This window comes from Nanorana parkeri, unplaced genomic scaffold (assembly GCF_000935625.1).
Source record: "Nanorana parkeri isolate BGI_ZX_2015 unplaced genomic scaffold, ASM93562v1 scaffold197, whole genome shotgun sequence".
NCBI lineage: Eukaryota > Metazoa > Chordata > Amphibia > Anura > Dicroglossidae > Nanorana > Nanorana parkeri.
This window is the reverse complement of record NW_017306465.1, coordinates 433,598-461,149: the sequence shown is the minus strand read 5'-3', so window position 1 is coordinate 461,149 and position 27,552 is coordinate 433,598. Positions and strand designations below refer to the sequence as shown.

At 44.6% G+C, this 27,552-nt stretch overlaps 1 protein-coding gene across 1 annotated transcript; it reads right to left on the bottom strand.

Moving 5' to 3' along the window:
- Positions 1–13,296: 13,296 nt before the first annotated feature.
- On the bottom strand, positions 13,297–21,353 carry LOC108786206 (7,8-dihydro-8-oxoguanine triphosphatase-like). Its single transcript, XM_018555451.1, has 3 exons — positions 21,197–21,353; positions 15,297–15,442; positions 13,297–13,490 (listed from the first exon to the last, which is right to left on the bottom strand). The coding sequence occupies exons 1-3, from the start codon at positions 21,346–21,348 to the stop codon at positions 13,318–13,320; spliced, it is 471 nt and encodes a 156-aa protein (XP_018410953.1). The 5' UTR covers positions 21,349–21,353; the 3' UTR covers positions 13,297–13,317.
- Between the last annotated feature and the right edge of the window lie 6,199 nt (positions 21,354–27,552).

Here is a 27,552-nt window from a genome sequence, read left to right as displayed (position 1 = left end):
CAAAGATTATTGCTTTGCCCTTAAAAATGAACCAATTTTCTGTACATCCTTTTTAATTCAAAGCTTAAAAGAATAAAGCCTTACATGTTAGCTCTCCTAGACAAAAACAAATCTTCATGGAAAACAATAAAAAAAGTGTTCACTTTACACTTAACCAATGATTTTGAGCAGATTAACAAAATTATTTATATATAATTTATATATAATTTTTATTTTCCTAATTTTGTTTTACACTTTATTTTGTCAGTTTATATCAAGCAGTCACTATGACTTGATAAATTAACTTTTTTTTAATTTTTGGTTATTATTAGGCTGCTCCAAACGTAGGAACAGCTAATAATAGCCTTAGGGGCTGATCCTGACAGCAAGTCAGATTCAGATCTCCCTAAATGTCTTTGATGGTGCCTAGACGATCAGAAGTGATACATTTGTATCTCTGTGCCTGAAATGTATCAAACATCGGGCTATCGAGCTGTCAAAAGGAATAGCAGAGAGGGGACTCACTCTGCTGCCTCTCTGTTATTTTCAGCTTTCAAATAAGGGATTGCTATCTAGCGCTCCTGTATTTGTATGTAATGGCTTCATTCTTTCATTAATGAAAGAAAGAAGCTCTTACAAAAGCTTAACTATTTCATTAATGAATGCCTCAATACTGAGGCATTCATTAATGACTGGTAACCGCTGAGAATCAGCAGTTACCGGCATTACAGAGCCTTAAATAACTTGTCACGTAACAGTGTACGTGGCAAGTCATATATGCACTTTGTGACGGTACGTACAATGTATGTCTCCCGTCACGAAAGGGTTAAGGCAGGAGTGGACAAATCATTGTGGCCGAGGAGCCAGTGTATCCAATCCAGGAGCCAGCAGGATTTGGCCAGCTAGCTCCATTGACCACAATCAGAGAAAACCTTAAAGTTAGGCGTCAGCTGTAATTTTAAGGAACATTGGCTACCTGACTCCTGGGAATTGTCCATCCCTGCCTTAACGTGATATTAAAGTCACAAGGTTTTTAGGCTATTTCAAGTGCAGATTAAAGGAGAACTATGAGGTCAGTGCTTTTCACTCACCTCATAGTTCTTGCCGACCTGTGACAATGAGACTGCCACAGGTCGGCTCAGTAGATCGGGAGGTGAGCGAACACATACCGGCGTTCACTCTCTTCTCGATCCTGTCACGGCTCTCTGCCGTGACAGGGGAGGGGCTGGATTCCCCTCTCCCCGCTCCGATCTGCCAGCGCTGACTGGCGGAACAGATGGGGGAGGGGGCAGGTACAGCTGGCTCTGCCTCTAGATAGGCAGAGCCAGCTGTCACTCACGTAGCTGGGCGGATCCAGACATAATTGTCGGGATCTGCTTCAGCTGCGGCGCATCTCAGTATACCGCGAGCTGTTAGCTTGCGGTATACTGCGGTGTCTCAGTATACCGCGAGCTGTAGCAGCTCGCGGTATAGCTGTAGCTGTATAGCTGTAGCTCGCGGTATACTGAGCTTAAGGTTACCCTAAGGAGAACTATGGGGAAAAGCCCTAACCCCATAGTTCTCCTTTAAGTCACATACAATGGAAGCTGCTTCTTGATGTTTAAACGTTTTAACTTCCTGCAGAATCAGCTGGTCCCTTGAGCACTGGTCCGAATATTCTGTTTTAGGGCAACTCCTTTTCCTTGCAGGGTCCTATAGAGCCACCCTTGTGTGCGTCTCCACGCTGTGTGCGTCTCCACAAACACACAGACGAGACACTTACCTCCATCCTGCTCCTCCTTCCTCCCTTCTTCAAGCTAGTACATAGATGGCTGCTGAAGACTGCTCTGTCACTTATGATCTTGTAGTGCACAGGAAGTTCAGGGAAGCATGGCTGAGAGAGCTGGAGCCAGCTTTTTGGAAACACGATGACTGTGCATAAGCAGAAATGTAAAGAAACACTTTGCTGGAAAATGTACATTTGATCTGGATTCATTATTGAAACAAGTTTGAGAGTTTAATTCTATTTTAAAGGTAAGGCTTTTAATGCAAATACTAGTTTTGCGTCAGGGAATGTTGAAGACACTGGAGTATTCTTCCAAATAAATACCTTCTGCTGCCGGTCCCCAACAGTGGTTAAAAATAAACTAGAGCCATTATCAGTGGCCATCCAATAGTTAAAGAAAAAGCAGGCCGTTCCTGTAGAAGAATTTGAGAATGGATCCACATAAAGGCATTAATTCTTCAGCATTCTCCTGGGGGTCCATGTCGCAGCCTTGACACCCTTGGCCCACATCCTGGGTGTGGTTAGGATCGCCTCTTCAAAAAAATTGTCATCTCATTTGAAGGTTCATCTAGGTCAGGGGTAGCCAAACTTCGACCCTCCAGCTGTGGTGACACTACAAATCCCATCATGTATCTGTCTCTGGAAGTCATGACAGTGGCTGTTAACAGTCTTGCAATGCCTTATGGGATTTGTAGTTTCACCACAGCTTGGCTACCCTTGGTCTATGATGTTTATTCGAATGGATATGTCATATACAGCCAACGTGTTTCAGGGAAATTAGTCTCCCCCTTCTTCAGAGCTTGAGCAACATTACACTGGTCTACAAGGAGAAAGCCTCGGAAATGAAAGTAGCTAAATTTGACCAGAATTGGGTCACTAATAAACGAAAATTAAGACCTGAGTATTAATTGGCTCCAGTTTCCAAGATACAGCTTCAGGTCAAAATTGCATCAAAATAATTTAAAATTACAAGGGGGATGTGCGAATATCCTCCATAACTTTTCTGCACAATGTGATATAGCAATGAGAATGGTGCCACACCAATCATTATAATTGTATCTTGTTATTGATACCAGTAACATAACTTTCCATTTATTTATTGGTTTTTCATGTAACATTTTCATGCTTTTTTTTTCTGCAAGAGGTTCCACTGTTGTAATCTGAAGCCCAGTGTGACGATAGTGGAGGTTTGAGTCTGAATATTAAAAATAGAATTCTTTTGTCCCCCCAGTTCAGAGCAAATGCAGGCCTTCATTTAGCCATTTGCCAGGTCCCTCCACACTCCACACTCCACACAACAGAGATCTGCCTATATGGCCTGTGATCTTTTATTGCCCAGCAAAAGTGAGTCCCAATAGCCCTCTAAGCCTTTTATAGCTGTCCCTAATTAAAGGCATGTCACCAGGCATTCATCTGTCACCAGTGCACAAGTTAATATAAACAAGCAGGTCTGGTAGAGGTAATGACCCAGGTGATCCAGCATTCACCCAAATGTCATAAGTTACAATATCAAGCTACATTTCATAATTTGAAATTTGGCGGTGATCGTGTAAAATAAAGGTTCATCCTCCTCCTGCTTTCCATCCCTCCACGACACCCCATAAAGGTCTGACAAAAAGATGCTGAACGTAGCTAGAGATTGGCTCTAGTTTTAAAACATCAAGAAAGGAACTTAAGCAACACGAAGTCTTAACATCGCAGAAGAGTTCCCCTTTAATCTCTGGGCATCATCTGCTGAAAGCTTGCTTGAAGAAGAGCCCTGCAGACTTCTCTTTTGCTTATTGAACTCCGTCAGAACTCCTAAACCCAGCACTGTTGAGTATTCACCTTTTATTCCCTTTTATTTTACTGTTGTGTATATAGTTGTCCAGGTTACTTTTCTGGACTTTAATTGCTTACTCTGAGTTCACCGCAGCTGTGAGCTTCTCCCAATGTACATTAGAAGCTGCAGCAAGTCGGGCAGGGCCCTCCTCATTTCCTGGCTGGAGGACATCCAGCATCGTCTAGTGCTTTCCTCCCCAGCCATACTATCCCTAGCCATTCATTGAACTTCAGTTCTTTCAATCATGGAAGCTCAGCATCGTGTGTGGATGTTACTAAGCACTGTCTGCCTGCAAATACAGTCTGCCTAGAAAAGCCCACCCCTCCTGACATCCACCCATCAATGCATTTAGATATGTGCATAACACTTCCCAAGAGTTACATCAGGGCTGAGGACTCTTGAGAAGGGGGACTGGGGCAGGGTGCTGGGATGTTTTTGGTCAGCTGTGTTCAGCACACTGGGCTAATGAGAAACCAGGGGAGGCAACATACAGGCAGAATAAACTTGAACTTTGACCATTCCTTACTCTATCCAAAACCAACAAAAAAATAGATATACTTTAATTGATCACGATAAGTGGAGTTACAGGAGTCCTGCTTGTGTTTTTAACAAATTGTTCCTGTTTCAAAATGTCTGCCAGTGTAACTGTTCTGCACAGAACCTGCAGCTCAGTTGCATTTTGATTTCGACACTTCTACATGCCGTTCAGTATTATACGTATGAACCATAAAGACACTGTATAGTGTGCACAAATTCCTAAATGTGCTTTTGCTTTAACCAGAGGTCCAGAATCAAGTTTTGACTTCCCTGTAGCAGCATGGAGATGTCTTTTCCTTAGATAGCTCTTCTATAAACAACAAGGGAACTCTAATTTTACTGTTTACACTGCTCAGAGAACTGAAGTATGTCCATTTCTCATATAGGACTTTTATAGAATATTATAGCTGATTTAAGATGCTACAACACTAGATTTCACCAGCAGGTGGCAGTGTAAGTGAAATTGCAGGGCTGTTGTAGAATGGGATGGGGGCTGTTGTAGAATGGGATGGGGGCTGTTGTAGAATGGGATGGGGCTGTTGTAGAATGGGATGGAACCAGAAAGGTTATGGAGAACATGCGGCAATGTAGTACACCTTATGTTGCCAGCAAGATATAAAAGCACAAACTAATTGGGACCCAATCAAACTGTTGCATGGTATTGTGGTAACACACACACCCCAATGAATGTTTAACATGCGTTGTGCCAAAATGAATGGGCTGCCTGAACACAATGAATGTTATTGCATGACATGCACATGGGATTGTACTCCCCATTGACACCCATCATACCATAACAATAAACCTAAATAATAAAGTAAAACACAACAATGAATGTGGAATAACTATAAGCCGCGGGCCCTTTATTGGGTTTTAATCAATTTAACCAATAAATAGACTTCAACCTTTATTACCAAACAAAATCTCTGTTAACCATTAACAGACCCGCATGCTTAGTCACTATGACTCAAGCAGCAATACTACCCCATAAAGGTTGACCGCGACAAGGGAAAAAAGGGGAGGGTGGGACAAGTACTAGGTGAAAAGATCCAAAAGGAATTCTGAAGATAATCCAGAGGTGAGTCCAGCTGGTAGTTCTGAGGTAACTGCTGACACTGTCCACTGAAAGGAGTGACTATAGAGGGGAAAGGTTACACTCATTGATCAGCTGTTTTCCCACCAAAAGTCTTTCACCAATCCTGTGCTTTGCTGACTGAAGGTCTGTCCAGCAACTGAGGTAAATCTTCCTAGCAACAGCAGGTAGCTTGTAACCTGAAAGACAAAGCAGAAAGAACCAGCAAAGCAGTCCCAGAGAGACATGTACTTAACAGTTACCCCACACCTCTATTTGAATATAAATAGTTTTTAAAAACACATGGGTGATATGGGCGACAATCCCATGTGGCCACTTTTCTTATTTTGGTTTCATGACCTAACTTTACTGCAACACAAAAGAACAGCAACGTTTGAAAAGGAACCTGAAGTAAAAGGAGAAACTGTAATTGTATTATAGAAAGAAATGACATTATCTATAATAACATATGCTGACATTAAATACCTTGTTATAGAAGGAAATACTGTGATTAGGGCATCCAGAAGAAGCAGCCATTTGTAGATCAGTTCCATAGTTCACAGAACACAGCCTGTTTATTCTTTAGGAACTAGCGCCATTCCTGAGGTATGTTTCCTGTGCAATGTTGCCATTTTCTTATAAACTGATAGGCAGAATGTTTGTTCAATTGATAATATATTTGAGTTGACCACGGTGACAGGTGCACGTTATGGATTGCTTACTGGTAAATTAGAGTTGCCTTCCTTCGTGGACCAGCATGCATTTCATTTTGGATTCCCTTGACTTTAAAGGGGCCGTTTTATAAAGCAGAAGTATGGCTTTGCCACAGCAATACCACTGCTTTAAGGGCTCATGCATAGGGGGGCAGTTGAACGTGTACAACCTAAATTCCACCAGGGAGCCATAGGTGCTGTGTACAGCCTCCCATAGAAGTCAATGGCTGTGCACTGCATGCATGCATATAGGCACATCACCCTAAATGTAGATCGTCTGCATTCGGGGTTATGCACCCATATGCATATTTGCTCAAACCTGACATATACCAGCCCATACAGCCATTGACTTCTATCAGAGGCTGTATGCAGTACTTATGGCTCCATGGCAGGGGAATTACACAGGAATTTACGTTCTAAGCCGCCTATGTCCATGAGCCCCCCAAAAAAACAAATTGTGCACATTTATAAAGCACAGTAATATGCTTTCTAATAGCTGTGCTTCGCTTTCTGCCAGCTGCGGGACTATGAAGCAGGAAGGACGCTATATAAAACGAATGAAGCATGTATCACCAACAAGTAAGCCACTCGCACTCCAATTCGATGTCCAGTCAATCCCTTTATTGACTAAGGTGGTATGACATCTTAATGCAACATTTTGGAACCCAGCAGTTCCTTCATCAGGCAAACAGAACTGTTCTGTTTGCAATAAAGGAATTGACTGGACATCGAATTGTAGTGCGTGTGGCTTTCTTGCTGGCTATATGTTATCTGCAGAGGCATCTGCTGCTGCTGCTGCTTTGGCACCCACCCCGTACGTTGGGTTTTTATCCGATTAGGAGTGCGATGGGACTAATTGGAGCATGTATCAGTCGCATGAGACTGGCTCTTCTCCAATCATGTCGTTCTCTCGGCTGTAGAGAGAACTGTGTGGGATACCGTAGCCTGCATTTTATGAATGGCCAGGTGGCGGTATGCTGTAGTAGTAGAATAACAAAGGGCAGAAGGCAATATCAGCTGAATTGACCCCTTTGTGTCTGATTCTTGAAAATGGGTAAAATATGATTGACCTATGGTGATTAAGGGACAATTGTGTATATTGCTAATCCTGATGCTGGATATTTGAATAGATGAATTTCCTCGATCCCTTACCATACACCTGACAACAGGTGAAATGATGTCACTATGTACAATTTTGTGTACGGCTGTAATGTTACTGTATAGTGTTAGTTTGGGGTATATCATTTCTTGTGTTAACTAGCAAAGAACTGGGATGGTGGGAGCACTATTTGTACTCTGCTATCCGACTTTCTCAATGTGCCAGATGTACTCGCCTACAGCGACCGCAGTGTTTGCTGATCTGATTTCAGTCTACTATTATCTGAGTGGTCACTATAGGTTTCTGTGCTTTGCACGTCCACCTTTATTACTCTTTCTCTGGCTTTATCAATTAGGCATGCATAGCCACACTCCTGTAACTTGGAGTTCAGTTATATTCAGATTCTGGTCTGGCATGCGTTTTTAGAGGACGGTATTAAAGTGACATTAAACCCTCAGATTTTTTAACATAAACCAATACTGTAATGTGTGCCTTACTGTAATCCATGGTTGTTTCCCTTCTCTTTGCTGCTCTTCCTTTTAAATCTGTATCTCTTCTCATGCTTGGGGAGAACTTCCCTTTGCAGCTGAGTGTCTCTTCCTGTAGTGCTGGCTCAGGTTGTGAACCTTCACACAGACACCATGTATCCATTTCAGAGACAAAGCAGTCTGCTGCAAAACAGAAGTTCTGCCCAGCATGAGAAGAGATACAGATTTAAAAGGAAGAGCAGCAAAGAGAAGGGAAACGACCATGGATTACAGTAAGGCACACATTACAGTATTGTTTTATGTTAAAAAATCTGAGGGTTTAATGTCACTTTAAGCTGCTCCTAGTATTTGAACCTGCAATCTCCTTTGATCTTTGGAAACATATTGGTAGCAGCCATAATCCCTGTGTATGAGTTTAAGCCTGGGGTAGCCAAACTGCGGCCGTCCAGCTGTGGGGAAACTACAAATACTATCATGCATCTATCTCAGAAGGCCATGCCTGTGGCTGTCAGTGTCTTGCAATGCCTAATGATACTTGTAGTTTCATCACAGCTGGAGTGCTGCAGTTTGACTACCCCGGGTTTAAGCAAGAAGTGTAGTTTTAGCCTCTTTTGACCCTTAAAGAGAGACGGTGAATCTGCCATGAATGGACAAAGTAACACTCCCTTTAAAGCGAACCTTCCATGCCAAACAGAAGGTCTCCTTTTTTTGCAAGTCCCCTGCTTTCCCAACCCACATGGTTTTAAAAAGGCGCGGGTGATATCACTGTGCCTTCCTGCAGTGCTGGGAGCTTGCAATCCCTTAGAACTCCAGCTCATTGTAAGAGTGCATTATTTTGGGATTTCCTGGGAGTCACCTGTGTCTCTCTGGAGAGTTGCAGGCCGGATCTGGGTAGGTCATTTTTTTCCCCCCAGGTGATCTGCTTAAATAGAATAGAATGATGTTACGGCTCCTGTTTGAATGAAAGTATTTTAGTGGTGGCATCAGAAGCCGTTTAGAAATTCCCAAATTAAAAAAACAAACCATGCATTCAAATTCAAGGTAGGTTCAGTTTTAAAAATCGGTAGATGTCAGATCTATGCCATGAGTTGTGTCTGTCAGGGGATTTAGTTAAAGCAGGGGTGGCAAACTCAAATTCATCGGGGGCCGCATCAGCAGTATGGTTACCCTCAAAGGGCCGGTTGTAGAGGACTTGTACGGCTCTCACGGGGGACCCGAACGTCCCGTATCGCCTCTGTAGTCCGGCCGGTCACAATCAGGCAGCGGCGCTGACCTCTAAACAGGCAGATTAGACGGCCGCTTACAGGGGCCTCCCGGGGTCCTAGCGAGGAGGAAGCAGCCGTCTAACCTACCTGTTTATTGGCCGCCGCTGCCTAATTGTGACTGGCCCGGATCGCATACCAAGGCGATCCGGGTCAGTCGGATCTATTTCAATTGGTGGTCCCTGAATGCAGTGGTGTATTGGGGCTGCCCTAGGCAAGGCAAAACTCGGGCACCCCCACTAAATTTACCCCACCCCTTCCTGTTTAATACTTTTTGGCAACCTTTTTGGGAATGCTCAGCTCCCATACACCATACATCCAGTATGAGACTAGAATTGTGAGTGTAGTTATGTCAGTTTTCCACCCTCATCATACCTTTGCATTGTCAACATACCAGTTACAACAGACTTCCAATTACTTCCTGTCTCATGCCGCTCCGTCCCCGTCTCTTTATCGCAGCCTCGATCTCACTCTGTCTCCGCCCCCTGTCTCATGCAGCTCCGTCCCCGTCTCTTCATCGCAGCCTCGATCCCACTCTGTCTCCGCCCCGTCTCATGCAGCTCAGTCCCCCGTCTCCTCCCGTCCTCTCATCTCCGCCCCCATCTCCCTCTGTCTCCACCCCCTGCCGCTCCATCCCCTTCTCCTCTTGCTCGCTCACTCGCCCACCTGTCGACATTAGACAGCTCGGCTGCCTTAATGTTGTGGTGCCTGAACTTTGGCAAAATGAGGTGGCTGCTGTGCGGGCCACATTACAAGGTCCGGCGGGCCGGATTCGGCCCGCGGGCCTTGTGTTTGCCACCCCTGAGTTAAAGCAATACTCCAGCCAAAAAGAAAAAAATGAATAGCCCAATAAAAGTTAAAATAACAAATCCATTGTATACTAGTGTTCTGCTTTAATACAGAGATTTCCCCTACAGTATTTTTTATTCTGCTACTGGATGTCCTGCGTCTAAGCCCGTTTCCTCTGAGCCCAGGTTGTTCTAGACCAGGGGTCAGCAACCTTAAACACTCAAAGAGCCATTTGGACCCGTTTCCCACAGAAAAGAAAACACTGGGAGCCAATAAACCCTTTTGACATCTAAAATGAAGATAACACTGCAAATATCGTTTTTTTACTTTTATGCTATGTATGTATAGCATACATGTATATGTGGGCTTAGTAACGCACTGGAATCTGGACTTACCTGAGACCCAGCAGAGCCCACCTGAGAGTGACCCTGCAGAGCACACCATAGATCCTGCACAGCCCATCTGAGACTATCTATGGTGGGCTCTGCTGGCCCTCAGGTTGGCTGGTCGCCGGGGTCCCTTTCCCTGTACCTTCTCCCAACTCCTCTTACCTGCTGCTGCTGGGGCCTGGCCTCCTCCATCCCCTCCCCTGTCACCTCTGCCATGCCGCCCCTGGTACAGCTGATGCGCATGTAAGAGGCCCCCCGGACCCATCACATGGGTACCTGCCATACCCCCCTGATGGCGGTGTTCTATCAAAGTTTGTGACTGCGTTACAATGTTTGACCGGTGACGTGTTTTTTTTGGCGGTGGAATGTGTGACCGCCAATAGGTCAAGCGAGGCCCCTTCGGTAGTTCCGCCCCTGGACATGGAGCCGCAGCAGAGGCATGAAAGAGCCACATGCGGCTCTGGAGCCGGGAGGTTGTTGACCCCTGTTCTAGACCCACCCCAGCCTGTTACTTGTCAATGAAAGGAGAAGCATTACAGTAATGAGCTCATCTCTCTGCTGCTATCAGTATGCTTCTTGACAGTACATAAACGGACTGGCTCCTTGTACTGATGCTTCCTCACACTCCAACCCTGCTGCACAGGAGCACCCCTTACAGTGAGTTACACTTACTGGTCACAGGTTAGCCCCATTAGGCAGTGGACTGGCCCTTTGTTTAAGAAGTTTGAGGATCTCCTGACCTAATGAGTCACTGATCTGGAACACGTAATGAATTTCTGTATATTTTTAAGACTGATCTGGCTGAATGCCTCTTCTAGGACAGCAACTCACTAGACAGACTCTGACCTGGAGCAAAGTTCATGCTTTCTTGCAGATTCACTTTAAAGTGACATTAAACTCAGGAGCTAAAACTTAAATGTACATTCAAGTACCTTAACTATTAACAAAAATTTATCTTATTTGTGTATCACTCGGCTGTAGATCCTCAAATCATCTCTGAATTGGTGCTGACACTGTCCTTCCTTCTGGAGGGTGGCTACTTTTGTTCCCCATGGTCCCTGTGTGTTGTGAAGTAGTCACCACTCCAAGCTTGCTTCCATGATAGAGTACAATCTCACATTTAGTTTACCAATTTATATTGAGATTGTAGTCCATCACACCGGTGAGTTGGAGTGGCAACTACTTTACAAAGTGCCTGTACTTCACACACACACACACACACACACACACACACAGGCTCACCAATAACATATTATTCTGGGTAGTATGTAATTTGTAAGATCAAAACAGAATATTTATGTAATGTGAGAGGATTATTTCATAAATGTGTGTACTAAGGCAACACGGCTCTGACTACCATGCTTTGTGAGGCGGTCAGAACAAAATACTGCATGTATCTTCTGATGTGTTGTCGGCCTATTCAAAATGATTGGGCAGTCCTAACACAATCACAAGAACAGAGACGTGTGAAGGAACACTCAAAAGACAACTGACATTGCTGACCTCCTAAAAATACTAGCTGCCTGATCATCAAAACTGATCATTGGAGTCTAATGCTCACTAAGCACTGACCCACCTGACTTCTAGAGATCAGGCATTGTAACTTCTTTTGCTGCAATAAAAAGCCAAAAGAGCTCAGGAACTAAAGCTGGACATACACCTATAGATGATCTGCAGATTTCCTATGGTCAGATGGAAAAAGTGCAACAGATTCCCCCATCTACGCTAAACTGTGTGGATGGAGGAATCTCCCACTGGGCCAAGCTTCAGTATCTTGCTAGTCAACCCCGCTGTCTCTCCAATATATCTGAACAATCTGATTGGATGCAGGCATTGTTCAGGTATTTTGAGCCAGCAGGCCAACTAGCAAGATACTGAAGCTTGGACCAGTGGCAGAAAATCTATAGGTGTATGGCCAGCTTAACAATTTCAGCAGATGGTTAGCAATTGCAGCCCAAATATTCACCTAAGGTCTGCCTTAATTGCAGGGTACTGTGCAATTACCGTATACTATCACACTTCTAGTGTGCATTTGCCATTCATTTTTGTGCTGGTACCACAATACCCGTGTTGCATTAGAATAAAAAAAAAAAGAAGAGGGATGCATGCAACACATGGTACTACAATACTGTATGTTACATTGAAAACAAATGGCAATGCATACTAAGTGCAATAGCATGCATTTGTGAGGAACTTCTCCCATATCTTCAAAATAACAAAGGCACCTTTAGAAATGTTTAGCATTAACAATCTACAAACATATACTTCTAGATAATTGCCGGCTTTTTATTCTTTACATACCTCATGTTTCTTTTCTTCCGCAGGCTTCTCAAAGCTGCCATTTGTACTGAGGGCAGATGAATCCATCTCCATTTACTTCCTGGAACTCTGGCACATGTGACTAGAACATTATCTCAGGGGAGGAAAATGCCTTTCCCTGAGGTCTCAATACAGATGAGATTTCCCAGCAATGCTCTGCTGACGTAACACTTGGGCACATTACATCACTTTTGCCAACGAGAACCAGGAAGTAGAAAACAAGAAATTTTAAAATTAGAATGTTTGTTTAGCTAAGGAATGTAAGATGATTTCATATCAGCATGAGGTATGAGTTTTAGTTAAAGGGGGTACAGGTCCACTTTAATTACATTGTATCATGCGATTAACATAATGCTATGGTGTGCACTGGTCCTTTAAAGTGTATGTCACATCACCTTTGGGAGAAGGTAAATTTGTTCCCAATGTACTCACAGCTGTACTTTTTTTCAATGTCGGTGCACCTAGAGATTCGTGCAAGGGTCATATTGTAAATACATCAAAACAGAATGTAGAATTATAACTCGCAGGTTTTAATCAGGTTTTTGGCAAGAAAAGCTGCACTCTGGGAAATGTTATCACATGTTACATGTTTAGATATGTATGATTATTAGCTCGGCACAATATTGTTTTTCACATGTTACATGAAGTGTTGCGGAAAATGTTTTTACTCCAATTCTTTGGTTGGTTACTCCTAAAACGGAAGAAACATGGCCTGTCGCTTGGTGTACAGCCAGAAACGTCTCCTCTGGTATGTACAAACTTGATCCCATAGAAAAGGGACATACAATGACAAAGCTGGACACAAGATTAGCTACCGGATTATAAACAGTCAGGGACAAATAAGAGAGATTATAAACCGTTTGGAGGAGGAATGAAAGTTGTCTTACAGGAAGTTTGCTCCAGATGTGGTCACCAGTCAGTCCAGCACTGGTAAAACCAATGTTGTCCTTCCACAGTATTAAAACATAAAGACTAAAATATCAGTAGAATAAAAAGTCTGGACATCGCTTTACCTAAAAAAGGAACCAAGTTAAAAGTGCAATGGAGAATCTACAGAAAAGTCAGGTATTGCTCTTCCTATTTTCATATATCTTCCACTTCCTGTAGAGTGTGGCTCAGGATTTTGTCATGACCCTCAAACTTGAAGTATCCTTGAAATTTCTTCTTCTGCAGGAAGAGGGGGAACCAAATGCTGTCATCTGGCCACATGCTGTCAAAGGGGATCTTCTCCAGGGGAAACCACTGGGGACGCATTTCTGGGAATCAAACCAAGAGAGCGAATATTTAATGATGTTACGTTGTCCTCATGGTGGCAAATATCAGTTCTGCTAATTACACGGTCTAAAAAAAAAAACCCAAACACCTACAGTGTACATAATTTAGTTTTTGTACAGATTTACTTATTTCATCATCTACAAGCACTACATTACACCAGTCAGGAAGAAAGAAACAATCTGGCCGCACACTAATGACATCAATGGCAACAAGAACTTGCCGTGATGGAGTGAAATGCGTCAGTTGATGGAGCGGGGGTGGCTCTATTTGGCATCTCAGGATCTCAATAAAGTTCTTGTTGTTCGTGACGTCAGATTCTGACTATGATGCATGAAAGCAGAGACGCGCTCTGTTAGTGAGCACCTGGGAGTCTTCCCTGCCTAGATGTGATGAACCGGTGTACTACATGCAGCTCTCTGTCACTAAAATGCTCCCACGGCAAGTTCCATTGTGAGCACTTCCGGTAAAGAGCTCCAAGGGGCCCGCTATATTAAAAGTTGGCTAACAGGAAAATAGCTTAATGTCTGGTTCACACCAGGCCCAGTGCGTTCCGACCTGATTCAGTGCTGGAATTCTGTGGATTGCATCCCGGCTGGCTCACTGCGGGCGTGGCGGTGCATTGAAGTCAATAGCACCTCAGCCACGCCCCCCTGGCCGCAGTGTGACCACCGGAACGCGTTGCATATCAATGCCTGCGTTCCGATGCGATCAGAAAAATAAATAGTGTATGCAACAATATTTGTGATCTCACCGGCACACAGGAATTGGTGTGCCACTCGTTCCCGTGCGGGCACTTGCACCATTGCCAGGGCGTGGCTGTGGTGCCATCGACTTCAATGCACGCCACGCCCCCTCCCGCCCCAGAACGCAGTGGGCCTGCCAGGATGTGATCCAGTGCGTTCCGGCACCGAATTGGGTTGGAACGCACTGGGGCTGGTGTGAACGAGCCCGAAAGCTCAGAGCAACCAATCTGAATCCTTGTTGTATTTTGCAGGCTGCACAAATCACAGATGCTCAATGTTTGCTACAGGAAACCCTCACCACACCTGAGCCCCTATACATTTGGGATCGATGTCCAGAAATCGAAACTTTTTGTATTAGTACAGATACTTTTCCCTGCAGCATGGCATTGCAGTGGAAAGGATAAAAGTTGATCTAACCCCTCACTCACTGCACTTCTATAGAGGAGAAGTGTTGTCACCTTAGACTGCTCTCCTGGTTTTGACTACAAACTCCTCCTCCCTTGCTTCATCTCCATTACATAGGAAAGACATGTTCTGCAGTTCACAGAAGATAGCTGATTACAGCGCTTGAGATTTCAGTTCAGTACACAGAATATTATAAGAGCATTGCAATTATAGGAACAGGTATTTAATTTACTTGCAGAAAATTTACTTAGTGTGGGGAAAAAAGGGAACTAAAGCAGCCCAAAGGACTGGCAAGACTAGATCATTTTTTTTGTACTTGGTTTTAAATATCCACTAACTCATAAGATACTTCTGAAGCTGCTATAAACAATGATATAATCCTAGTGCCTGCTACTGGCTCTGAACAAGCTCAGCAAGAGCCTTTTACTGCAACGAGGGAATGTTTCCTAATAAACAAAGTGTCATAATATTGGCTGTCTCCCAGAAGTATATTATTTGGAAGATACCATAGATAACAAGGAAAAGTAAAATATGTTTAAAAGAGACTTTAGCTGCTACTGATGCAAACCCTGAATCCCAACCGATAGTATTACATGTTCTCGAACATAAAAAGGTCAGGAAAGTCGTTCATTGTTTTACCTTCACTTTCAGCTGGTTCTCCTTCGAAGGTATCTGCTCGGAATATATGGACATCCAAAATCTCAGTGGTGCCCACAAATTCAAATTTGATCTCACCGATTTTCTGTAGTGTGTCAACAGTCAGTCCGCTTTCTTCCCAGAGTTCCCTAAGTAAAGAAAGTGTACGTTCAGATTTCAGAAGTGAAGGGGAGGAAGAAGAAAGCCGTGTCTCTCCAACATGTTACATACAACTGACAGCAGAATATACTTGGGGGTCTATTAATAAACAATTCAAAGGGCCAATGTGATTTTTTATTCACATTGGAGCCCAAAACAACTGCCCTTAGTATACTTTCTTTATGCATTGAATGTATTTTCAAATGTCATCATGTAATATCACAATATGGCCACTAAATGGAGCTGAAGTATTTCCTATGTTCCTCAGCGCCATCTAGTGGCCATAATACAATATTACAAGTTGACATTCTAAATGCCGGGGGCTGGGGGGTTTTGGGAGAGACGGGGGCCAGATTTGATCGGGTAATTCCATTTTCCCATATTACCTGGGAAAGTGAACTTGCCCTTTAATGCACATTGTGCGTGTGGGAGTGTTCTGCTGCCTTGCTACCACAATATGGCAAAGTGAAATGGCGGCAGCACTCAACGCACACACACAATGTCCTATGCGTGCGTTTATTTGCATGCTGATGGCGGGGTTCGGTTTCATTTTTTTTTTTTACATTGTCACTTTTTTAAAAAAAATCTATTTAATTTTTTTTACAACTTTTTTTTATTTTTTACTCCCCCCCCCCCCCCCCCTAATTTTATTCCTATAAAAAAAATCCTCTATATGATAGTTTGGAGGTGATTAAGCCCTAACGTCTGCTCAGACTGCCTCACCAGAACACAGCAGGGCTTATGCAAGAATTTTGATATTACATATCTGTAACAAATAAGTCAAGGCACCTGGACTTGCTGCATTTTTCTTTAAGACGTTTCACTGGCCATCCAACCAGCTTTCTCAATTCAGAATGAGTTGTACAAAAAAATTATCTGGGAATAAATATGGTGAATGTTGCTCCAAAACACATAATCTGTTAAGGTGCCCATACACCTTCCGATTATAGTACGATAATCGTGGGAAATCCCGCGATCGTACGATAATCGAAAGGTGTATGGAAGGCTTTTGTCGAACCAGCTTGCTAGAAAACCTGCCGAGAATCGTACGATTGTCGGCGGGTTTCTAGCCTGCTCGTTCGACAACTGCGGAACAGGCCGGTGTGCGCACACACACTGCCCGTTCAGCATTGCGGTCATCGGAAGCCCGCCCCTCAGCGGGGCGGGATTTCGATGATCACAAGTACGATCTGCCTGTCCAAGATGGGCAGATCGTACCAGCTTTTAATTAGCTTACAACCATCGCAAGACAAAAGTCTTGCAATGGTTGTAAGGTGTATGGGCACCTTTAGTCACAACCAGGTGTTGATGCATTTGCATAATTGGAGTCTAGGAGGTGTTAATAACCTGCCCAGAGAGAGGTGTTAAGGGCCTGTTCACAAGATATCAGGTCCTGATCAGGTGCGGTGCTACTGATGCAGTGCGTATTGGCCGCGTTCCAGTAAGTGGAGTGGGGCTATCAGTATGTTAGCTGCAGTGCAGTGCGTTTTTGCCCCGTTTTGCATTTCCGGACAAAATGTGACATGCAGTATTTTTTCTGTCGTAACCTGAACGGACTGCGCACGCGAGAACTGTAGCCCATAAAACACATAGGGATACATTTTTAGTGCAGGAGCATACGGATCAGGTCAGCACAGAAAACGGATCTGAACGCCGAGTGATTGCCTTCACTGGGTTTATAAGACCCACGCCGAGCCCAGGGGGCGGATCCCCGCGTGACGTCACGGCCGGAGCGCCGCGTGACGTCACGACCGGAGCGACGCGGCGCCGGAGCGGCCGGGGGTGCCGAGGACGAGCCTGACAGGAAGTGACCTTTTTCCTTTACGTGTAGGTATACTGCCGAATCCTGACCAGAAGCCTTGACTTATTTTCTACAGATATACAATTACCTGGATGAATGAGAATCTTCACAGATACATTTATTATGGGTTTGTACAGGATTACTTGTGACCACTTTATAACTGACCAGATTTAGCTTTATTTACTTTTAGGACAGAACTGAAAGTCAAAGCTAAGAGCCTTCGAGTCTAAAAGGTGGCCATACACTTTACAACCATCGCAAGACCTTACTCTTTCGATGGTTGTAAAGTAATTTAAAAAAACGTACGATCTGCCCATCTTGGACAGGCAGATCGTACTTGCGATCATCGCAAGCCCGCCCCCGAGGGGCGGGCTTCCGATGACCGCAATGCTGAACGGGCAGTGTGCGCGTGCGCACAACGGCCCGTTCGGCATTTGTCCCCCGAGCATCATTCAAATCAGCCTAAAATCGTACGATTTTCGGTTGGTTTTCTAGCATGCTCCTCAGACAAAAGACGTGCGACCGTACAGTAGAAACGGTCGCACGTCTTCATTCACACTGCACGATTCTCGTACGATCGCGGGATTTCCCGCGATTCTCGTACGAGAATCGTGCAGTGTATGGGCACCTTAACAGCTGTTCTCCTGTCTGCCATGAAAATGCTTCTCAGCTCTTGAGTGTGCATAACAGATTCAATTAATAAATGTCCTCAAAATGTTCACAATGCTCTTATCTATAGAGCTCTGTAATCAGCATGATAAGTATATTTTCTTTTACACATTTTTTTTTTTTATTAAAAAGGAGAACTATGGGGTTAGGGCTTTTCCTCATAGTTCTCCTTAGGGTAACGGGAGGACACAAACTAGCGTCCTCCCGTCACCCTAAGCTCAGTATACCGCAAGCTACAGCTCGCGGTATACTGAGACGCTGCAGCTGAAGCGGATCCCTATCTAGAGGCAGAGCCAGCTGTACCTGCCTCCTCCCCCCGTCCGTTCCGCCAGTCAGCGCTGTAGGATCGGAGCGGGGAGGGGGGAATCCAGTCCCTCCCCTGTCATGGCAGGGAGCCGTTACAGGATGGAGAAGTGAGCAAACGCCGGTATGTGTTCGCTCACTTCCCGATCTACTGAGCCGACCTGTGACAGTCTCATTGTCACAGGTCGGCTAGAACTATGAGGTGAGTGAAAAGCACTCACCTTATAATTCTCCTTTAACAGTTTTTAAAAGATAACAAAAACGAAACATGAAGAACACCGTCCGTAACCTATAAATAATGGTCAAACAAGCAAGTGTCCAAATATAAATAGACAATGCAAATGAAACGGAACGAAACACTTGATATTGGACAGAAAGTGTGCAACAACCCTATGCCACGGCAAAACCAAAAAACAAATTAGGAGCAGAGAGAAAGAGGCAAATCAGGGATGCGCACTCCACCAGCCACATACAAAATTATCATCTTGAAGTATACCAAAAATGAAAGGACGATCAGCCTCATAAGAAAGAGGAAATATATGCATATAGAAACAGGCACCACAAAGAAGGACAATAGAAAGGGTATAAAGGACATGTAGGCGTGAGAGAAGGGCAGCGCTGGCAGATACAGAACCTCAAAAGGTTCAACAAAGTGTAGTCAAATCCAGAGAAGAGAAGGTACCCAGGGAGAACATATTTTCAAAAAGTTTGAATGGATATCATTAAGAATGGCTGTGAGTTTTTCATTAATCATTATAACAGTGATCCGTTGCTTCACTTCCCAAAAACTCAAGTTAGACTGTCACCATGACTAACTATTAGCTATTGTTTGTTTAGTCCCCCCCACCCCAAAAAAAAAGATGCGACAACCAACGCTAACCTGGCTTTATATAAGAAACATTTATAAAAAAAGAAGAAGGGCCTCCCGGGGATTGCGCACCAAGTCACAACCTATAATGGACGGAAGAAGGTTATATACTCGGATCCATAGCCTTTGCAATTTCGGGCAAGTTCACCAGATATGATACATAACACCTCAGGAAGGAGAAGTATATTTCAGGCAAATGACAAGGAACTAATTGTCAGACCTCACTGGGTTTCTCAGCTTTGACTCTATAGGTAAATGAGACGGGATCGGGGGGAGAGGGTACTACAGAGGTACAAAAACCAACCCTCTTGTGGCTTTCTTGAATTTCTGGGTATGTCAGGAAATAGAGTGCTGCCAATACTAATGTTGCTTTCAGACCACGTATGGTAGACCTGCCTCTGATCCCATGACATGAAACGGAGGGAAAAGTTAAACTATAGGTAGGTATTAAAAACACAGTTATACATTTATCAACAAATTAATGTATGTTCAATGCAACTAATGTAAGTACTTATACGCCTTATAATGCAGTTTTCAGACTTGAAGGATGGAGGGCCAGTACAAGAAGCCTTTATGTATGTACATGTGCAGACCGGAGGAAAGAGATGAGAAATTACCTTATTTGAGTGCATTTTCCCCTTCACTGCTCTATCAGCATGCTGAGCTGCTCTTACAATAGAGCAAAACAAATGGCAAACGCACTCATCAATTCGTTACCAGCTTTACGTGGCGCAGTGAGGCATGGGGGGTCTCAGCTGCCGTTGTGATGTGCGGGGTCCCTTGTGCGTACCTGTGCCTTTAAGGGAGGTTGGGCTTCCTCCTGACAAACCTGCACCGAATTTAATCTTTTGCCCCATGTGCTCCAAGATGGAGACTCTCATAGTTTAGAGTTTGGACCGCACTATAAGAAGAGGTGCCTTGGCGTGGCTTTCACATTTTCTGCAGAAAACGTGTATCTAAAACTCTGTTTTTAACCTTAGTGGTTAGACAGGTTTTTTTGCATGCTGGCTGGTGAGTATGCCTGGAAACTTTTTGCTCTTACAATAGAGGTCCAAGCGCTGGCTATGCTGTCTGACAGATAAAGTATAAAGATCAGTAAAATAACACTTTTTGGCAGGTAAAACAGTTCCCATATTTAGGGTGGGACCCCGCTGACTAATGAGTGCTCACCATTTAATAAAACATAGCGCAGGGCTGGATTGCGTATAATGACGCGCTGCCCGCCTTCTTGATTGGTCGGGAAGCTGGCCAATCAGGAAGCTGGCCTCGTGAGGTAAGGTTACCTTACCTTACCTTATTATGTGCAGCCTGTCACCCCCGGGGCCTCTACAGCGAGAACGCAGCCTTCGAGGGAGCATGAAGCCAGCTTCCAGGCCAATCAGAAAGCAGAGTGTTGCGTCCTTACACGGCGCCCAGCTTCCTGATTGGCCGGACAGACGGCTCCGGCTGGGTACCGGAGGAAGGCCGTGCTCTCGCTGGAGAGGCCCCGGGGGTGACAGGCTGCACATACTAAGGTAAGAGGGGACTTTTTCTTGTTAATCAGGAAGCCAGGTGGCGAGTCATTACACGCCACCTGGCTTCCTGAATGGGACTTCCGTTACTCGGTAATTGGTATCGGCGAGTACCAAAAAAAAATTATCGGTACCCGGTACCAAAATATCGGTATGGGTGCATCCCTACTGGATAGTACACACCCCATCGGCAAAGGGGAAGGTAAGTATAGTGGTGGGGAGAGGGGGCCAGATTGGAGGGGGTAATTCAATTTTCCCAAATTCAACCCAAGAAAATTTCGGGACACAGAAGCGATCTGGCGACAGGTAAGTCGCCAGGATCGCTTCTGTTGTAAAGCCAACAGTCGGCTCTACAAGTTTAAACAGAGTCCCGGCGGCAAAAGTCGACGGGAGTCTGTTTAAACAGCCCCGATGCTGGTGACGTACACTGTACGTCGTCAGTCACGAAGGGGTTAAATAACCACTGGTTCCAATAATCCAACACAATGTCATGAATTAGCCACAAATCCCAATGAGAAAATACTTTGATCAGTTAGCCCAAGTCACTGCTGCCTGATTAAGGGTCACACTTTTTATCATTCAGCCCTTTCACCTTTTTGCGGCTTGCTCAATGGTCTCTCCAGTCTGTACATCGCCACCAAACCCATTCCAGCGACCAGCACCAAAACCACGTTTCTTCATGCCCAACAGAATTCTTTGAGGCTCGACAACGAGGACAAGTGTGAGCAGCTTTGTTGTGAACATGGTTTCTTCTAAAAAGAAATGAAAGAAAGAGGTTAATAATACACAAACATTTTATATTTTACGTTTTGGATAGCGTAGGGAATGAATAAACCTTGCCGGTTTTATTTTTGCCATTGGTGAAACTTCCCTTTACTCCCTGTCCAAGAGTCAGCACCAATAAAGAGAAATGCCCTGATACACAGTGCTCACCGAAACCGGAGTTTCCAATGTGAGATCCCCCCTCTGTTCCAGTGACAGTTGTAAAACTTTGCATTTCCTATGGTCAACAGAACAAATAGAGATGGTGAATCTTCCCAGAGGGGGCATGAACAGGAATTAAAACCTAACAAGGGTTTCAACACTTGCCCAGTGTGTCTTGTAGTCAATGGGAGGAAGTAGTGAGTATTGCGGGGGGACACTTCAGAAAGTGAAACATCACCTGGTGACTTCTATTCAATGGAACAGTGTACTGCGGCACAGGTGAACTGGGGATCCTGTTGCGTGCGAGGATTGGCTGGCAACAGTGTCACTTTGGAGGACACAACAGGGAGCGAAAACACTCAGCTACGTGCATTGTTGTGGAACCGAGGAGCCAATGTATCCAAGCCAGGAGCCAGCAGGATTTGGCCAGCTAGCGCCATTGACCACAATCAGAAAAAAACCTTAAAGTTGGGTGCCAGCTGTAATTTTAAGGAACATTGGCTACCTGACTCCTGGGAATTGTCCAGTCCTCCCTTAAAGTCACAAGGTTTTTAAGCTATTTCAAGTGCAGATTAAGTCACATACAATGGATGCTGCTTCTTGATGTTTAAACGTTTTAACTTCCTGCAGAATCAGCTTGTCCCCGGAGCACTGGTCCTACCGTGTTTCCCCGTAAATAAGACACTGTCTTATATTTTTTTTGCCCCCAAATAACACATTAGGTCTTATTTTCAGGGGATGTCTTATTTTTTTAATGTGCAACAAAATGTACAACAATCCAAAGTTATCTGGTGTCACTCCGCCTGCCACAGTAACTGGCGCTATAGAGTAAGTATCGGCTAATGCGGCTCTGCTCCCTCCGCCACCGCAGCCTTGCTTTCTACAGCGCCTGCTTCCTTTGCCATCAGGGACAGCAGTGCAGCAGTGGGGACATCAGACAGTGGACAGTGCGGTAAAGTACAGTACCATTTATCGGTACACATTACAGTACAGTACCTATTACATTAAGCAGTGCCTACAGGGGGGACAGCAGTTAGTGTAGTATGGTACTGGAGTGCTCCCTATCACTGTGCTGGCCGGAGGGAGTCCCGTCATCCCCTTAATACAGTATGTCCCTGCAGGCTGATACCATCTCTCCTGCTCTTCAAGTTCCCTCTCACATGCTACCACCAAACTAGGTCTTATTTTCAGGGTAGGTCTTATATTACAGGAATCTTGAAAAATAGTACTAGGTCTTACTTTCAGGGTAGGTCTTATTTTCGGGGAAACAGGGTAATATCCTGTTTTAGGGTAACTCCTTTTCCTTGCAGGGTCCTATGGAGCCACCCTTGTGTGTGCTAGTAAGCTGCCCGTGTCTCCACAAACACAGCAAGACAAGACACTTCCCTCCATCCTGCTCTAAGCTAGTAGATAGATGGCTGCTGGAGACTGATCTTTCAATGCACAAGACGTTCAGGGCTGAGAGAGCTGGAGCCAGCTTTTTGGAAACATGATGACTGAGCATAAGCAGAAATGCAAAGAAACACTTTGCTGGGCAATGTATATTTGATCTGGATTCATTATTGAATCAAGTTTGAGAGTTTAATGCCATTTTAAAAGGTAAGGCTTTTAATGCAAATACTAGTTTTGCGTCAGGGAATGTTGAAGACACTGGAGTATTCTTCCAAATATATACCTTCTGCTGCCAGTTACCTTTGTGTGCCCAGTACTAGGACTGATATCATTATTCTGACTCCGATTGTTGTGATAGCGATTTATCCCTTGTGAGACCTTTATGCCTGGCCTGTATAAGCAGATTCAATCACTGCGGACAATCATTGTCAGATAGCTGAACTCACCAATACCGTTTCATCCATAAACTTTGCTTTATTCTGCACATCAGACAACGGGATACAGCAGATGGATGGTTTTCAGTATTATGCGGTCAAAAGATGATGCCTTTCCTACGGTACTATGCAGAGTACATGTGTCCTGATTGCATGTGGCCTGTAAGCTGTTGCCATGACACAGGAAATACTGACCAACAAGAAGAAGGGTGGGGCTTACATACAGGGCAACTGTCATCACATGAGGAAAGGAATTACAGAAAAACAGGTGCAATATCACAAAAGGCCAGTAGATGGCAGCATGTGAACTAGACATATAAAAACGTCCATAGGAAAAGGTATAGGGAAACAATCTATATAAAACTTTTATGCCCCATTGGGGCGGCACAATCATTACAAGACCTCGGGCATTTGATATAGAGAGCTCACAAAATAAATGAAAAGGTACCATCCTTACATACATGTATTCATAAACTCTCTAGAAATATAAACTGTGATCCTTGGAAAAACAATAAGTTGTTAACCCATTCAGGGGTCTTCTACAGTCTACAAAGTTCTACAAAGGATCCAATCAGATTCACACTTTTGGGGCAGAATGAATCTGATTGGTGGCTGAGGGGATAGTTCATCATCCAGTTCAGATAAAGAACGCATGAATACATCAGGAGTAATGCGTTATCACCATCATCATTTAACAATGTGTTACAAGGTCAGGCCAAAAACTTCTTACCCTGCAAAAGACACTGGCACTGCCTGGAAGCCTCCAAAGACATTGCTACACCAACTGGGAGATACAATCACAAATTTGGGCTGATTTCCGAAAGAATACATTGAGTCAACAAAATAATTGAAGTTTTGTGAATGGACAAGGGGAGAGGAAAGGGATGGTGAACGATGGAATCACTTCACCGCGAGGGCCGGAACTCTTGGTCACATCGCCGGAAGAAGAGCGCTGTGTAGTATCCGGCACCGAACTACAATTTATATTAGCGATCTGGACCTAGGATAGCCATCATTGGACGTAACTTATTTGGCGTTTCCGAAACTACTCTTCTTTCCTCTGTAATGCTCGATTCCCCAGCAGTGGTTCAAAATAAACTAGAGCCATTATCAGTGGCCATCCAATAGTTAAAGAAAAAGCAGGCCGGTCCTGTAGAAGAATTTGAAAATGGATCCACATAAAGGCATGACCCTGCTTTCTTCAGCATTCTCCTGGGGGTCCATGGTGGTTCCTTGACACCCTTGGCCCACATCCTGGGTGTGGTTAGGATCGCCTCTTCAAAAAAATTGTCATCTCATTTGAAGGTTCATCTAGGTCAGGGGTAGCCAAACTTCGACCCTCCAGCTGTGGTGACACTACAAATCCCATCATGTATCTGTCTCTGGAAGTCATGACTGTGGCTATCAAGAGTCTTGCAATGCCTTATGGGATTTGTAGTTTCACCACAGTCTGGCTACCCTTGGTCTATGATGTTTAATTGAATGGAGATATCAGATACAGCCAACGCGTTTCAGGTAAATTAGCCTCCCACTTCTTCAGGGCTTGAGCAACATTACACTGGTCTACAAGGAGAAAGCCTCGGAAATGAAAGTAGCTAGATTTTACCAGAATTGGGTCACTAATAAAGTCCTGAGTATTAATTGGCTCCAGTTTCCAAGCTACAGCTTGAGGTCAAAATTGCGAGGGGGAATGTGCGATTATGCTCTATAACTTTTCTGCACAATGTGATATAGCAATGAGAATGGTGCCACACCAATCATTATAAATGTATCTTTTTATGGATACCAACAACATAACTTTCCATTTATTTATTGTTTTTTCAGATTACAACAGATTACTGTTGTAATCTGGAGCCCAGTAGCTCTGCCTTACTCTTAGGCAATTCCAAATCCCTGACCAGGTCATTTATTTCACTCTGTCTAATTAGATGTGGTTCAGGAGGAGCATACGGTGGGCTAAAGTTTGGTTCCGCTGACATCGACAGCTCCGGATCAGATGCATTGGGCTCATCGTCTTTATCATCATCCGAGTCTAGAGAGTAGAATTCTGGTGCATCTGGAATAGGGAAGTCCTCGCCATGGGGTACAGGTCGCAGTGCGGATGGAATGTTTGGATATTCAACGATCCACTTCTTCTTTCTTGAGATCCCTTTTGCAATTGGGGGAACCATGCAAAAATAGCAGTGCCTAATATGATTGGTGGGTTTCCTCCAGACCATTGGGACTGTGAAAGGCATGGACTTCTTCTTCTGGTTTAGCCAAAGATGCAAATAAGTTGCACATGTAATGCAACAATAATGAGGGGCCCAACTCTTGTCCTGATCCCCTATTTTGCATCCAAAACATAGGTGGTATGCCTTTTTTACCACTGCCGTCATACTGCACTTTTGAGATGCAAATGTAACCTCGCCACAAACGTAGCAGAAGTTATCTGCGTTGTTTTCACAGTTTCGAGGCATCTTGGCTTCTGAGGGAAAATTTCACGCAACTGTTCCTTGAAAATGTTAGGCAGTGACACTTCCACAAGCCACCAGTTGTAACTTTATGATGCGTAGATCTGACCAAGACAAATGTACCTTGTGTGTCGAACGATTCTGGATATCATTCAGCCTGGATAGGTACTGTCCCATGAAGCCTCACCCATTCACCAATCCAGCACTGCACCTCTTCAGGGCTGAATAACACCATCATTCATTGGACCCCCTTCCTAAAAGCCAAGGGCATCAAGGCACCACCCATGGACCCACATGAGAATGATGCAGGTCCATACTATTATGTGGATCCACTCACATTTTTCAGGACTGATCTTTTTCCTTGACCATGGAGTGGCCACTGTTGATTCAGGCTGGAGTTACATTATCCCAGCACCTGGCTGAATCCTCAGTGCACTGCCCATGCACCTAAATGCACTGCATGGACAAAACAGATACTGACTTTCAGGGGGCAGGTAAGCAAAAAAGATTGGTCAGTTTTCACTTATCCATCATTAAGGCAAAACTGTGGGCAACATTTTTATTAACCCTTGCAGTGGGGCTACCCTTGCACTGGAAGGTGTAACTGCTTGTTCTCTTCTAGGGACTAAAATTTAAAAAAGTTATACTTAACCGAACCTTTCAGCCAGCTTGCTCTTAGACTGGTCCTTCCAGCCTCGCTCCCTCTCCTCTGCAGCAGTCTAAGGCCTTGTTCACACCAAATGCAGAGCAGATCTGCTCAGGTTTCTGCACACGCACGCTAGTCTTTTAGATGCGTTTTTGGTTAAAAAAAACAACATTTTTTGATGCGTTTGCAGATCCAGAGCAAGTAAAATAGGGCCTGCTGCAGTTTTTTTACCTGCTTTGCAACTGCTCTGCACATGCTCCGCGCTTGGTGTGAACAAGGCCTAAGGATCCTCGCAGGGGCATAACTAGAAATCACAGGGCCCCATGATTTCTAGTTACGCCCACCTGACAACCCAAACAATCCAGAGAGTGACCCTGCAGAGCCCACCATAGACTTTCTATGGTGGGCTCTGCATGGTCTCAGGTGAGCTAGTCAAACCCTCTTAACGGTCAGCCCTGATCGCTCTCCGCCTCCTCCTTCACAGCCGACACTGTGCCCAGCCTCCTCATCCGCAGATGGCTGTCAGTGGTGGTGTGAAGTGGATTTGGAGCAGCCATTTACCAAGGATTAGTAAGAATGCATCAAAATGTATGTTATATGTATTTTGATGCACTGCCATTGAATTCAATGGACCTCCCATCACACTAAAATGCAGAAGAAAAAAAAACACAGATGTGATTGTTGAATATGCACTGAACTGCTGCAGTGGGAACAGACACTATGCTCAATATAGGGAACCACGACACAGGCATTTTAGCACGTTGAAGGTACAGTCACAATATCTGATTGGCATTTTTCTCAATGCCAGTCATCTAAGGGCATATAATTATTTTCTAGGTGCCCTGTTCACGCTGCCTTCAGGTGGCTGGCAGAGAAGGGTCACTCCCACAGAAGGGGGGGGGGGGCACCCGGCCACGCTGTCAGCAGCTCTGTCTGGTGTCCCACACAACTCACTGATGTCACTGGCTGCCAGGAGCTTGGCGGGACGCAAGCCAGAGATTCCCACTCAGCTCTAGGCAACCGGTGATGTCAATGAGCTGGGCGGGATGCCAGACAGAGTGTCACAGGTTGCTAAGGACTCTTAGCAGCCGCCAACACA

Coding starts and splice junctions, on each gene's coding strand:
- LOC108786206 (XM_018555451.1), bottom strand. CDS start 21,348: ATGTTCACAACAAAGCTGCTCACACTTGTCCTCGTTGTCGAGCCTCAA. Junction 15,443..21,196: donor ATTGAGCAAGCCGCAAAAAG/GTGAAAGGGCTG, acceptor TTCTTTACTTAG/GGAACTCTGGGAAGAAAGCG. Junction 13,491..15,296: donor AGAACCAGCTGAAAGTGAAG/GTAAAACAATGA, acceptor TTTGATTCCCAG/AAATGCGTCCCCAGTGGTTT.